The 10,997-nt window shown below is 43.3% G+C and overlaps 1 protein-coding gene across 1 annotated transcript in view; it reads right to left on the bottom strand.

Moving 5' to 3' along the window:
• Window positions 1-1,409: 1,409 nt before the first annotated feature.
• LOC122534731 overlaps window positions 1,410-10,997 on the bottom strand; it is a 122,990-nt gene continuing 113,402 nt past the window's right edge. Inside the window, exons 4-5 of the mRNA XM_043665657.1 lie at window positions 2,869-2,993; window positions 1,410-1,701 (exon numbers count right to left, since the gene is read on the bottom strand). Of these exons, the coding sequence (XP_043521592.1) occupies window positions 1,670-1,701; window positions 2,869-2,993 (157 nt within the window). The 3' untranslated portion in view covers window positions 1,410-1,669. The remainder of the gene's footprint in view (window positions 1,702-2,868; window positions 2,994-10,997) is intronic.

Genomic DNA, 10,997 nt, shown 5'->3' with positions numbered 1-10,997 from the left:
GGCAGAGAAAGCGGAGAGAACGGATCCGCTGGTGCGTTCTGCGTGACTTCATCGTCGTGGTCGTGTGTCATCGCGCGCACGGTCGAGAAAAATATCTCGCCGTCTCGACACGATCGGCACTTGCAACGATATAAGATCGTTCAATTTCTGGTATCCTCTGATCAATCGCACCACGCATTATTTCCCATGTTAAACTACATTAAATTACATTATGGGTGTCCAAACTTTTAGATTTTCTGGGTCTCATTGGCCAATAAAAATATTTACATATTAAAATGTTTACATATTTTTCTGTCAGTTCGATGTAACCTATATTGAAACAACTTTCACGGTGAAACAATACATTGATTAAAAAGATATATTTGTATTAATTTAAAAAATATAAAAGTATCAAGCTTGTTTTTTAGTATCAATTCGTCAATATCTGGTCCGACACAAGTAGTGGCGATACGAATAGCATTTTCAAGATGCTCGTCTAAAATTTTTGTGCTTCGTACGGGGAAAGGAATCTGTTCGCAAGTGCAAGTACTCCTCGAAAGGGGCATCATGAACGTTCGCGGTGAAAGTTATTTAATTAATAAAATATTAATAAAATATTATTAATAAAAATTCTTATTCAATTACCTCAATTTTGGTTGTACAACGCTTCTTCTCGATTTCCAGCTATTTGTTCTTGTTCCGTTAATCACGGTCCCACCTCTTTGGAGAAAAAATATTTACCAGCGAAGCGCACATTGTATTCTCCGATAGTTCAATGTACGAATAAATTGAGCATGGACGACGTGATAACATGGAGAGAGTTGGGGGAATTAAATTAGAAAAATAGAGTGAAGGATTATTTGATTATAATTCCTCCTTTGAATGAATGTATACTCAATTTATATTAACGTGATTTTATTTTTCGCATTCAGAACGAGCATCTCTGCGACTGTATGCGACAGTTTAATCCTTTTACTGTCCAACAACGATATACGTACAGTACGCTACGCGTCGTAGAATAATTATTTATTTATCTCGTGAAACACAGTGGCCCTTTGTTTCTCAACTCGAGTCTTTTTCATCGAAACGAAACTTGTAATTCTTCAAACTACAACGGGATTACTTTTTTAAAAAACCACGCATCCGTACAATTTGAACATTTGTTAAACTCGTCGTTTTGCAGCAAATTATTTAGAAAAAATTGTCCGAACATCGTAATATCTGAAACATCAAACGCTGCAGCCGGTGAGAGATATTGCTGATTTGCTGGTGGCAAACGGAAGCGGAGCTTTCTCTCGAAACGAGCTCCGGGACTCGATAAACTGGCCGCTAATTACAGCCTGGCAGACGATCGTCGAATCATTTGGCCGGAAGTTGAAGGCAGAGGGACGTCGCGCGTTTTATCCTTCCGGTCGGGCGACGATCCCATCCGAGCAATTTTTAATCGATCTACTCCATCCAGAAGCTTCCCCAGGATATGCACTTTTGCTCGATTTTCATCCGTCCCTTCCGTTTTGCGTTCACGCACACCCCCTCCCGGACGCATTTGCCCCGCAGTTGGAAACTCCCTCGATGGCTCTCGTTGTTTTTTCACTATCCTTCCGATCGATCGACCCGATATTTTTGATCACGTCCGATTGGAAATTTCATCCCTTCACGTGTCTTGGTAAAATGATCGGGCTTCCGTGTGTTACGCAGACGATACAGGCGAAATTTTATCCTCTTTCGATTAAAAAAAAAAAAAAAAAAAAAAAAAACAACTAAATTTCATACAAAAAAAAAAAAAAAAAAAAAAAAAAACAGTTAAATTTCATGTCAAAACGTAAAAAACCAATTTACATCTCTTCGCACGTAATGCACGTAACGAAATCGAAGAAAAAAAAAAGTCGAATAATTTGTTTTCGGTGCGATCCTGCCACGCGGACGAAACAATTCATCCCCGTCGTCGAAACAGAGCCGAGTATTAGAAGAAGTCAGCAACGTTCGTACACGTGATCTATGAATTGTTCACGCGTGAAGCTCGTGCGCCAGAGCATCGCACATTGTTAGCTTTTCAACAGGGAGAAAGTGCGGTTGATACACCACCAAGTGGTTCTGGAGTCGTAGAGGAAACGAAAGAAAAGAAAGAAAAATGGTGAGAAAGAGAGAGAGAGAGAGAGACTCGATACGTGACCAGCGAACAAACGACTCCGACGGCTTTCAAAAATCGCCGCCCCTCCTTTTCCGCCTTTTTATCGTTTCTTTTCGGTCGTGGCGGTGGCTGCGAGAACGTCCACCAGTGTTAATCACTGCGTTTCCACGGCGGCCTTATCTCAAACCGGCGATTTTTTGCCGGATCATCGCTGATTAGAAGCGACCGCTGTACCACACGAGCAGTTTTTATGAGACTTTATGGTGCTCGGTCTGGCTGACATTTCTCTTTATAAACCTCGGACGGTGTTAAAAGTGTGAAACGTACTATCTGGCTCGTGCAGATTGCGCCGACTCACAACCGCAGCTTGCTTTCTAATTCCGAGCGATTCTAACTTCCTTCTTGAGGGGAGGGGGAGGAAATTTTTCTGGTTTTTCTGGCTTTTTAAAAATTTCCCGTAACACGCGGAGAAGTGATCACCGAGCAGAGAGATAGAAGTCTCGGCAAAGTTGCAGCTTGCTGGACGAAAATTCGTCGAACAGATTGCAACGTATTCTTCCTCTTTTTTTCTTTTTTTAATTTCAACGAGTCCTAACTTTTCCCCTTACTGTATCACTTTTGACTTCGATCCTTCGTCCGGCGTGGAAGGTACAAATAAAACGGCAATGTCTCGCCCCGAAGCAAAAACATATTGCGAGGAGTTCAACAAACGGCTAATTTTGTTTTTACTCGGCGGTGATTTTGGCACGGATGCTTACCACTGAGAAGAAATAATCCACAGGCGACCAGAGTTCTGTGATCCGAATAACAATGTCCAATTAAAGCCGAAATTGTAGCGGCCAGGACCAAAATTACGGCGGCCACTTGAAACGGCGCTGAGATCCTGAAACAAATTCGTACAGCGTTACAGTTCGATTTCGGTCGACCGAAGACTGCGGGCAGACAAGTGAAATTACATTTAATTAAACTTCCACGGGACATCGACACGCGAAAACCAGCTGAAACCAGACAAAGGATTTCTCGTTTAATTTTTCCCGTAATAAAATCGATCCGATCGAAATATTTATTTACAAAGAAAAACAGAAAAAGAGCTCTAATTCTACGAGAGCAACCGTCACTTTTTGACGGTATTTCGCAGGGAAATACGTGCGCTCTTACGGAACGGTCGGCGTTGATCAACGAAACAAAGTGCACGGCAGAATTTTTTACTTCGGGACCTGGTTACGGGACTTCGTACAATTCCTCTGTAAATAGCGCGGTGCACAATGGAGATTGAAACAAGTCGTATAAAACAAGTAACTACAATAGATGCTGTGGCGGGCGCGTGATTGGTCGACGACGGCACATGTCGCTGCTACATTGAACGGCCATTGTCGGCGCGTTCGCATATTTCACGCGCAGCTCGCGCCAGGAAGTGAAATCAGACGGTAGTTGTCGACGATTTATTTATCGCAGTCGATCGTTTAACGAATGTAACGAGACCGTTCCCATCTGTCCATACACGACTGATGAAAAATTTCAGCGTAAAACGCAAAAGCAATCCACGGGGGATACTTGCAACATTTTCCTTTTGTTCCTCGTTTAGATTCCAATAGATTCGTTCGCGATAGTTCTATTTGATCGATCGGTTATTTACTCTCTTTCTCTCTCTTTATTTCGATGGAATTTTAATTTTCAAGTATATCCGAATTAGTCCGCGAATTACAGTGCTCGAACAATGACATTTAAAAAGCATACACGCAGCGTTCAATCGCCGTGATGTATATTTACTATATTTCAGAGAGCTGCGTAAATCAAGTAGTAACGGGGGAGAGAGAGAGAGAGAGAGAGAGAGAGAGAGAGAGAAAAAACGCTGACTGAGCATCTGTCACTGACCAACGCACGTTGATCAAGCTTGGAGCAGAGGCCGGTGAAGAGAAACGACAAAAAGAAAACTGTACGCGCGGCAGAGAGGGTGAATACCAAAAAAAATTACACTGCTGTATTGTCTGTAAATGAATTAAATAACGGGATAATGAAAGTTGAATTTTACACTTTAATAAAGGCCATCTGAAATCCGTTCCACTCTTTACAGAGATGCGTATCACTGCATCTTTGCGTTTTCTTTTTAAAAGGAAAATGTTATCCCACTGTTTCGCAAATATTTCTCGCAATCATTGAACGAAACATCGCGCGATTTTTCCGGTTACAGGAAGTCCCTTCCGCAAAGGACACGTGTTTCACGATCCGAAGGGCACGAATTGCCATCGAAATCCATGTTCCCGCCAACTGAACACCTATTAAAGGGACAATTGAATTCTTGCTAAATAATTTATTGCAAAGCGGAATGTTCGATGCTCCGCCGTTCCAATTTAAGTGAAATTACCGGATATACGCGCGATACATACCAACCGTTATATAATAACTTCAATTTCTATTTATCAAACAATTTCGCGCAATATCGTTAATATCGAAATTTCTCCCGCGAACAATTACGCGGATCCATAATATGATTTTGAACGTCATTAAAGGACGAATATTATTTCCGAAGTGTGTCGGCCATCCTCCTACTCTCCCTCCTTGAATTTAATTCGGGTGACGCTCGACGAACGGACCATCACCCTCGTGAACAAGACGCGCGTCATTGAGGGATGAAAATGGATGTTACGCTCTTCCGTCACCGAGAGACTCTGAAACTTGGAAGAGAGAAGGACGATGGAGGTTAATCAAGATTTGTGGCGAAGCTATAATTCTCGCGACACGACAACATATATATATATATATATACAAGGTGTTTCGTAACTTGTGAGACTCACTTCGGGAGCTGATTATACGCCTAAATATAATAATGAAAAAAACTAATATATGTCCTATCTGTCTTCGTTTATGAGATATAATGAATTTTCTGTTTTAATTTACTTTTACAAAAGATGCTCAAAATGACCATCTTGCGTTTGAAGACAAGCCTTGCACGCGTCTTGTCATTCATCTGGTTACTCTCTCTATCATTCCTGGTGTTTCTCGAATTTGTCGCAAGCCTTGCTCTATTCTATTTCGTAGTATTTCAGCATGTTCAATCGATGTTGCGTATACAATAGATTTTAATTGTCCCCGCAAATGAAAATCTAATGGATTCAAATCCGGAGAACGAGCAGGCCATGCAATGCAACCTCCACGACCAATCTATTTATTTGCAAAGTGTTGATTTAAAAATTGCCTAGCCACTCGGCTAAAATGCGGCGGAGCTCCATCGTGCATAAACCGCATACNTCCATACGTTTAAACTAAACTGGTGTTGATGTCTTGAATGCACAATAACATGTGGGTTTTCTTCATCCCAATTATGATTATTATGAAAATTGAATATACCATCTCTGGTAAAACTAGCTTCTAGAGTTTGCTCTGTTTATAAAATTCATTATATCGTGCAAACGCGTGCTCAAAAAATCAACGTACTTTGTGCCTGTTGGTTTCCCATCGAGAAAACAAAATCCAATTTATTTATATATATACATATGTGTGTGTATCCAAGTGGATTTTGAGCGATCCGTTGACCAACTTCTTTTCAATTCCAACCTCGTCGTCCTGTCGAGGCGAGATCACCTCGATTTATTACTCTTCTACGTGGCGCGATGACACACGCTCGGTCGATTTTGTAACACGCTGAATCGTTGTCCGCGGTTAATTGAGAAAAACCGATGGATTTGCCCCAGTTCCTCCGAGGATTCGGAAATGCACATCGCACGCTGGCCGAAAGGACTTTATTCACCCTTGGCGAAATGTTTTTAAATCAAATTGAACATTGAGCAAAGCAGTTGGTCTAAAAAATACGATACTCTGTAGATGATGTGACCTTCTCTCTTGTTTTTTAGCTTTCAGTTTCGCGAAAATTTCACGTGTGAAGGCACGAGAATGCAAGTTCAATATGCAGCTGCCGATGAAAAAGGAAACGAAAAGTTTTCCTCGAGATAGGAAAAGAAAAAGAAGAAAAGGTCAATATTTGTCACCGATACCGGCGGAACCCGGGACGATTCTTTAAATGCGATCCTATTAAGCGACGAATGCTCAGACCGGCATTAAAGACTGAAATCGCATTTGCATTATTAAGCGATCAATTCGACGCTGCGCGCCATACACCTGAGCGCTTTTTCCACGCTTCCAATGCCATCACATTGGCTGTTTACGGACAGTAAACTGACGACAAAAAAAAAAAAAAAAAAAAGAAAAAAGAAAGAAAAAGAGCAGAAGACGGAGAGATAAACCTCTTTTTCCAACTTTAAACTCTTAATTGGCCTTGCGCCCGCGCACACGATTTTTATCTCTATGCACACGAGTTATTACTTCCGCTCGATCTCGCGGAACACGATGCATTTAATAACCGAGCAGTCTCGTTTAAGATTCCCGTTTGCGAGCGACGAGCATCCGCTAATGTCGTTTTTCTCTCTCTCCATCGAATCGAGATATTCTGCGTTTTTATTTAAGAGCGGCACGGAAAATTACAGACATTTCAAAGTCGTCGATTTTCCGCACGTTGTTTGTACGATTAAGAAAAACGGATGAGTTAAATTACGCGCGAATTTCCTCCCTCTGACGGATTCGAGCGTAAGAAGAATTTCCACGAGCACGATATAAAACGCGCGAATTCACTCCGCGCTGTTCCACCGCAGATAGTTGAGCCTGTTTGCGAAAAAAAAAGGCTCGAGTTTCCGCGCTAAGAAACGCCAGAAGTTAATTCTCGTAACCGCTGGCGTTGAGAAAAGAAAAAAGATCGACTGAATTTTCGCGCCTCTACATTCCCCAATAACCGCTGCTCTCTGAATGCCTGAAAGAATACACGCTAGAGAGAAAGAGAAAAAAGAAAAAAAAAAAAGAAAAACAACAGAAAAGAGAGATATTGGAGTTGGAAGATCTCGCAAAACAAAATCGACCGGAAATTCCTAGATCAACAAGGAAACAAAACGGACGAAATTCGTCACTTGGCGCAACTTTCGTATGAGAAAAATTCGCCGACAGGGCGAATCGTCCGCAGTGTGTGTTTCGATCTGGCTGAAATCCCTGCGAAATTCTCGCCGCGAAACGTCGGATCGTTTCGTCGCGGATGGCTGTCGTTTCGCGTAAAATGGCTGGTGCACAGGGGCGGCGAGGAGGAGGGGGGTGGGAGAGTGTGCCACGTAGGATGAGGACTTTCGATACCACGGATGTAATACACGTATTCGTATCGGAGTAAATGGAGCATGCTGGGTAACGGCGCGTCTCGCTCTAAGGGGTGCTGCTGCTTGCTGGGATTCGCAATCAACCCCCGCCCCCACCCCCTCCTCTTCCCAGACGCTCGAGGTTTCAAGCCTACGCTCGTTTCACAGGGACCGCGTCAATCACGCGGAGAGGAAACAGGGTTCGTGATTGCCGCAGACCCGGCCGGTTGTTGGATTCAAAATATTTTATTTCGCGATAAGAGAGGCGGAGTGACTAGAATTCGCGGAATTCGCGGGGAATTCGAAATATCCTCTCCCCTTCGGTATTTGCATAGGCGAGAGAAATTTTTACGCGTGCACGCAATCGTTTCGATAACGATCGCGTTGTTTTGTTCTTCGGGCGTTCTCTCGACGCACGCTGTACGCTGGAATTTTTCCGACTCGCTCGCTATAATATAAAATTATTATATTAGCCTAAATATTGAAGATATTAGCGGAAATCGTTGCTCGGTGAAACTCGTTGAAACATGAGAAAAACTGTTCGATTCGCGATAAAAGGGTAATGTCAAAATAGCGTGTGCGACATAATTGGTCGAATTATTCCGGCCAAATGAATAAACGACAGCGTACACGATTTCCACGTAGCACAAAAATCCTGACGGCATTCGCGCTGGCAATATTAGTTCCCGTTCAATCGCCCGACAGCGTGATTACGCGTTAATCAAGCCCGTGTCTCATAAACGTCGCTTATAACGCCTCATTCTTCGTCATTTACAATAGCTGCCATATCTCGGCGTAATAGCGCCGACGTGTCCGTCGAAAAGCTTGCTCGCATTTATTCCACTTGATAATTCCTACTAATAACTGTCGGCATTCGGGATCGAGTCATCCTCTTGTCGATTCGTTCCCATTCGCCATCTCTCTCTCTCTCTCTCTCTCTCTCTTGCAATGGTTCGAATGTTCGAGAATCGTTAATCCAATCACGGACGGTTCTATGTATGTGTGTTTTTTGACACGACTCACTAAAAAAAGTTAATAAAGGATTCGACCCGTCGTTCGAACATTTCGAATTCGAAATTTCGAGGTTCTTTTAATTCCCGGTGCGGGATGGCGATCGTGTCGTTGAAAATGTCTGACGCAAAACGGAAAAGAGAAGCCAGAGGAGGCCGGGTAATGGAGCGTTTCTTCAAGCGCTCGCACATACGTATTTCCATCCAGCTGAAAATCACCTCTCGACCGTACACCGTTCCGCGAAATTCCGTGCTCTGTGTGTGTGTGTGTGAGTGTGTGTGTGTGTGTGTGTGTGTGTGTGTGTCAGTCACGAGAACATCGCGCGAGCGGCGCGCGTAAACTTTATAAAACGTGTGGCGGTGGCCGTTTCTCATACTCTCGCGGACTCGTTCGACGAAACGGCCTTTTGTCAACGACCTGTCGCGAAACTGTGTCGGCCGCCGTGCGCCTTTTGTTCCAAACTTTTTCGAAAAATCCGACCGGCGGCGGGCGGGTGGAAAAAACGTGCAACCAGAGACGAGTTAGTTAAAATTCGTTGGGTAATTCGTTCGCGAACGTGGCGGCAAGTTTGAACGTCGATCGCACGAAAATTTCGCGGGGATATTAAACCGAAGAATTCATAGCTAGTTTTTTCTACTGTTCAGAGGAGATGAGATCGAGGCTGGTGAAAAATTGCACAGAAACGCTGCACAGAAAAGCTGATGAAACACTTAGCTTTGATTGTCCAAGAAGTATTAATATAAATAATCAAGTGAAAATATCTATCAACATTAGAAACGTGTCTAAATACTCGATGATTATGAATCATTGTAGTTCATAATAAGAATCATGTTTCTGTCGGGAATGGAAATTAATATTAACTGTATCATTTAAGTGGTAAAAAACGAAAGTCTGAAGTCAGTTGTCACAGTGTCACAGCAACAAATTTGTACAGTTATTTATAAAATTTCCAACTGTCATTTCGTACATTCCGCCGGGAAAACTGCCGATATTTATCAAACAAAAAAAAAAAAAATCAGAACCTTCTCCTTGCGTAAGAAATATCATTTGTTGCAGATTTTCTAAAATAAACCGCTTGTGAATTCAAGCTTGCAAGATTCGTAAAACTCGGCATCGCGACAGAAATTCTCTTACACGGACAATTTTCCAATAATCCAGCAGTCCTCATTGAATCCTCGGTCTCGTCTCAGATTCGTGAAATTACGTTTCAGGGGAGAGGCACGACCGGGAATAATGCTCACGTTGACGCAATTAATAAACCACTTTTCTCAAAGTCGCTCATTTCCCGTTTCGCGATCGGTCACTGTCACTGCGTCTGTCGAACGCAAAAGGGGATAAAACGATGGGAAAATCGATGAAAATCCGAGATCGACGCGGACCGGTTTCTGCAAATGTACGTCCGTCGGCGAATAATTATTCGATTCCATCGTTATCATGCGTCATCAACCAGTCCGTACGCTAATTACTGCGCGGTTTTAATATTGTATTATGTTTTAACCGCGATACGCGTCCATTAAGTCCAAAGAGCAGAGAGAGAGAAAGGAGACGAGAATATGTGCGCATGCATGAAGCTGCGCGTTTTAACGAACAACACTACCGGCTGGCTTTTAATTAACAACGCGTGAAATGACCTCGTCTCGACGAGGTTATTACGTCGTCGTTCCATTTTTCTCTTTTTTTCCTTTTTTTTTCTGTTCCATCCAGCTCATTGCGAAGTTTGCTTCCGATTTATCCGCGATTGAAACGCTTTTCGCGGATTGGAGGCGAATGATTTACGATCGTCTTTCTTCGCTATTGCCGGGAAACAATGAAACTCGTTTCAGACTGGATCCTGTCGTCGTTGATTTACGACGATCACTTCGAGAGATGCAAACATATATTTATTAAACGCGTAGGACGATTAACGAGTCTGCGTGTCTTTGCGCTGTACGACGAGCATTGTAAATATAATTCAATTGAACGGCAGAGCTTTGATCTGCATAATGAGACAATCTAATTGTCGCAGACTCTTGTTTGCGCTGGCCCAAACGAGAGAACTTGCACGGCGCTAAACGCTCTAGCTGTTTACGTATCGTGCCGTTGAAATTATCTTACCAAGGTAATTTCGTTGCGCGTGTAGCGATGTTACACATCCAAGCAATAATTACGTTTCGCCCAACGGTTTGAAAAGAGATCCGCGTCCATGTCCGACTAGTGCCCGACCTCTTTCACTTCCCTTTTCCATTTCAGAACTTGTCGAATCCCCCCTCGACAAGTTCATTCCAGCCAGCGAATCTTTTAATTTTCCACCCGGATCGCTCAATTTTCCGCAAAGATGATTCATCAATCACCACGCGCGCGGGGAGCACGCGCTTCAAAAACACTCGGAGTCCCACGGTCGATATCTCACCCCTGAAATTAGTCGTACCAACGCCGTCCGAATACAACAGTGTACAAATACACCACCCTCTGACGATCAAGCAGACAAATCCGCGCCGGGATTTTACAAAGGCACCGTCGCGTCAATCACCCGCGTTCAGAAGAACGGTGGGGGGGAGGCGAAAAACCTCCTCTCCCCCGAGCATTATTCAACCGCGACGTCATTTTCACCCGCATTGCCGCACAATGACGGATAATTGTCCGTTTACAAGCGGAACGAAGTCGAAAGCTAAACTGCTTAGCTAAACAACAGCGATTTCGATGGCGCCGGCGAAACCAAAGGGAGC

This window comes from Frieseomelitta varia, unplaced genomic scaffold (genome assembly GCF_011392965.1).
Source record: "Frieseomelitta varia isolate USP_RPSP 00005682 unplaced genomic scaffold, Fvar_1.2 scaffold_634, whole genome shotgun sequence".
NCBI lineage: Eukaryota > Metazoa > Arthropoda > Insecta > Hymenoptera > Apidae > Frieseomelitta > Frieseomelitta varia.
Note: the sequence above shows the minus strand (reverse complement) of the source record. Positions and strands in the feature narration are given on the sequence as shown.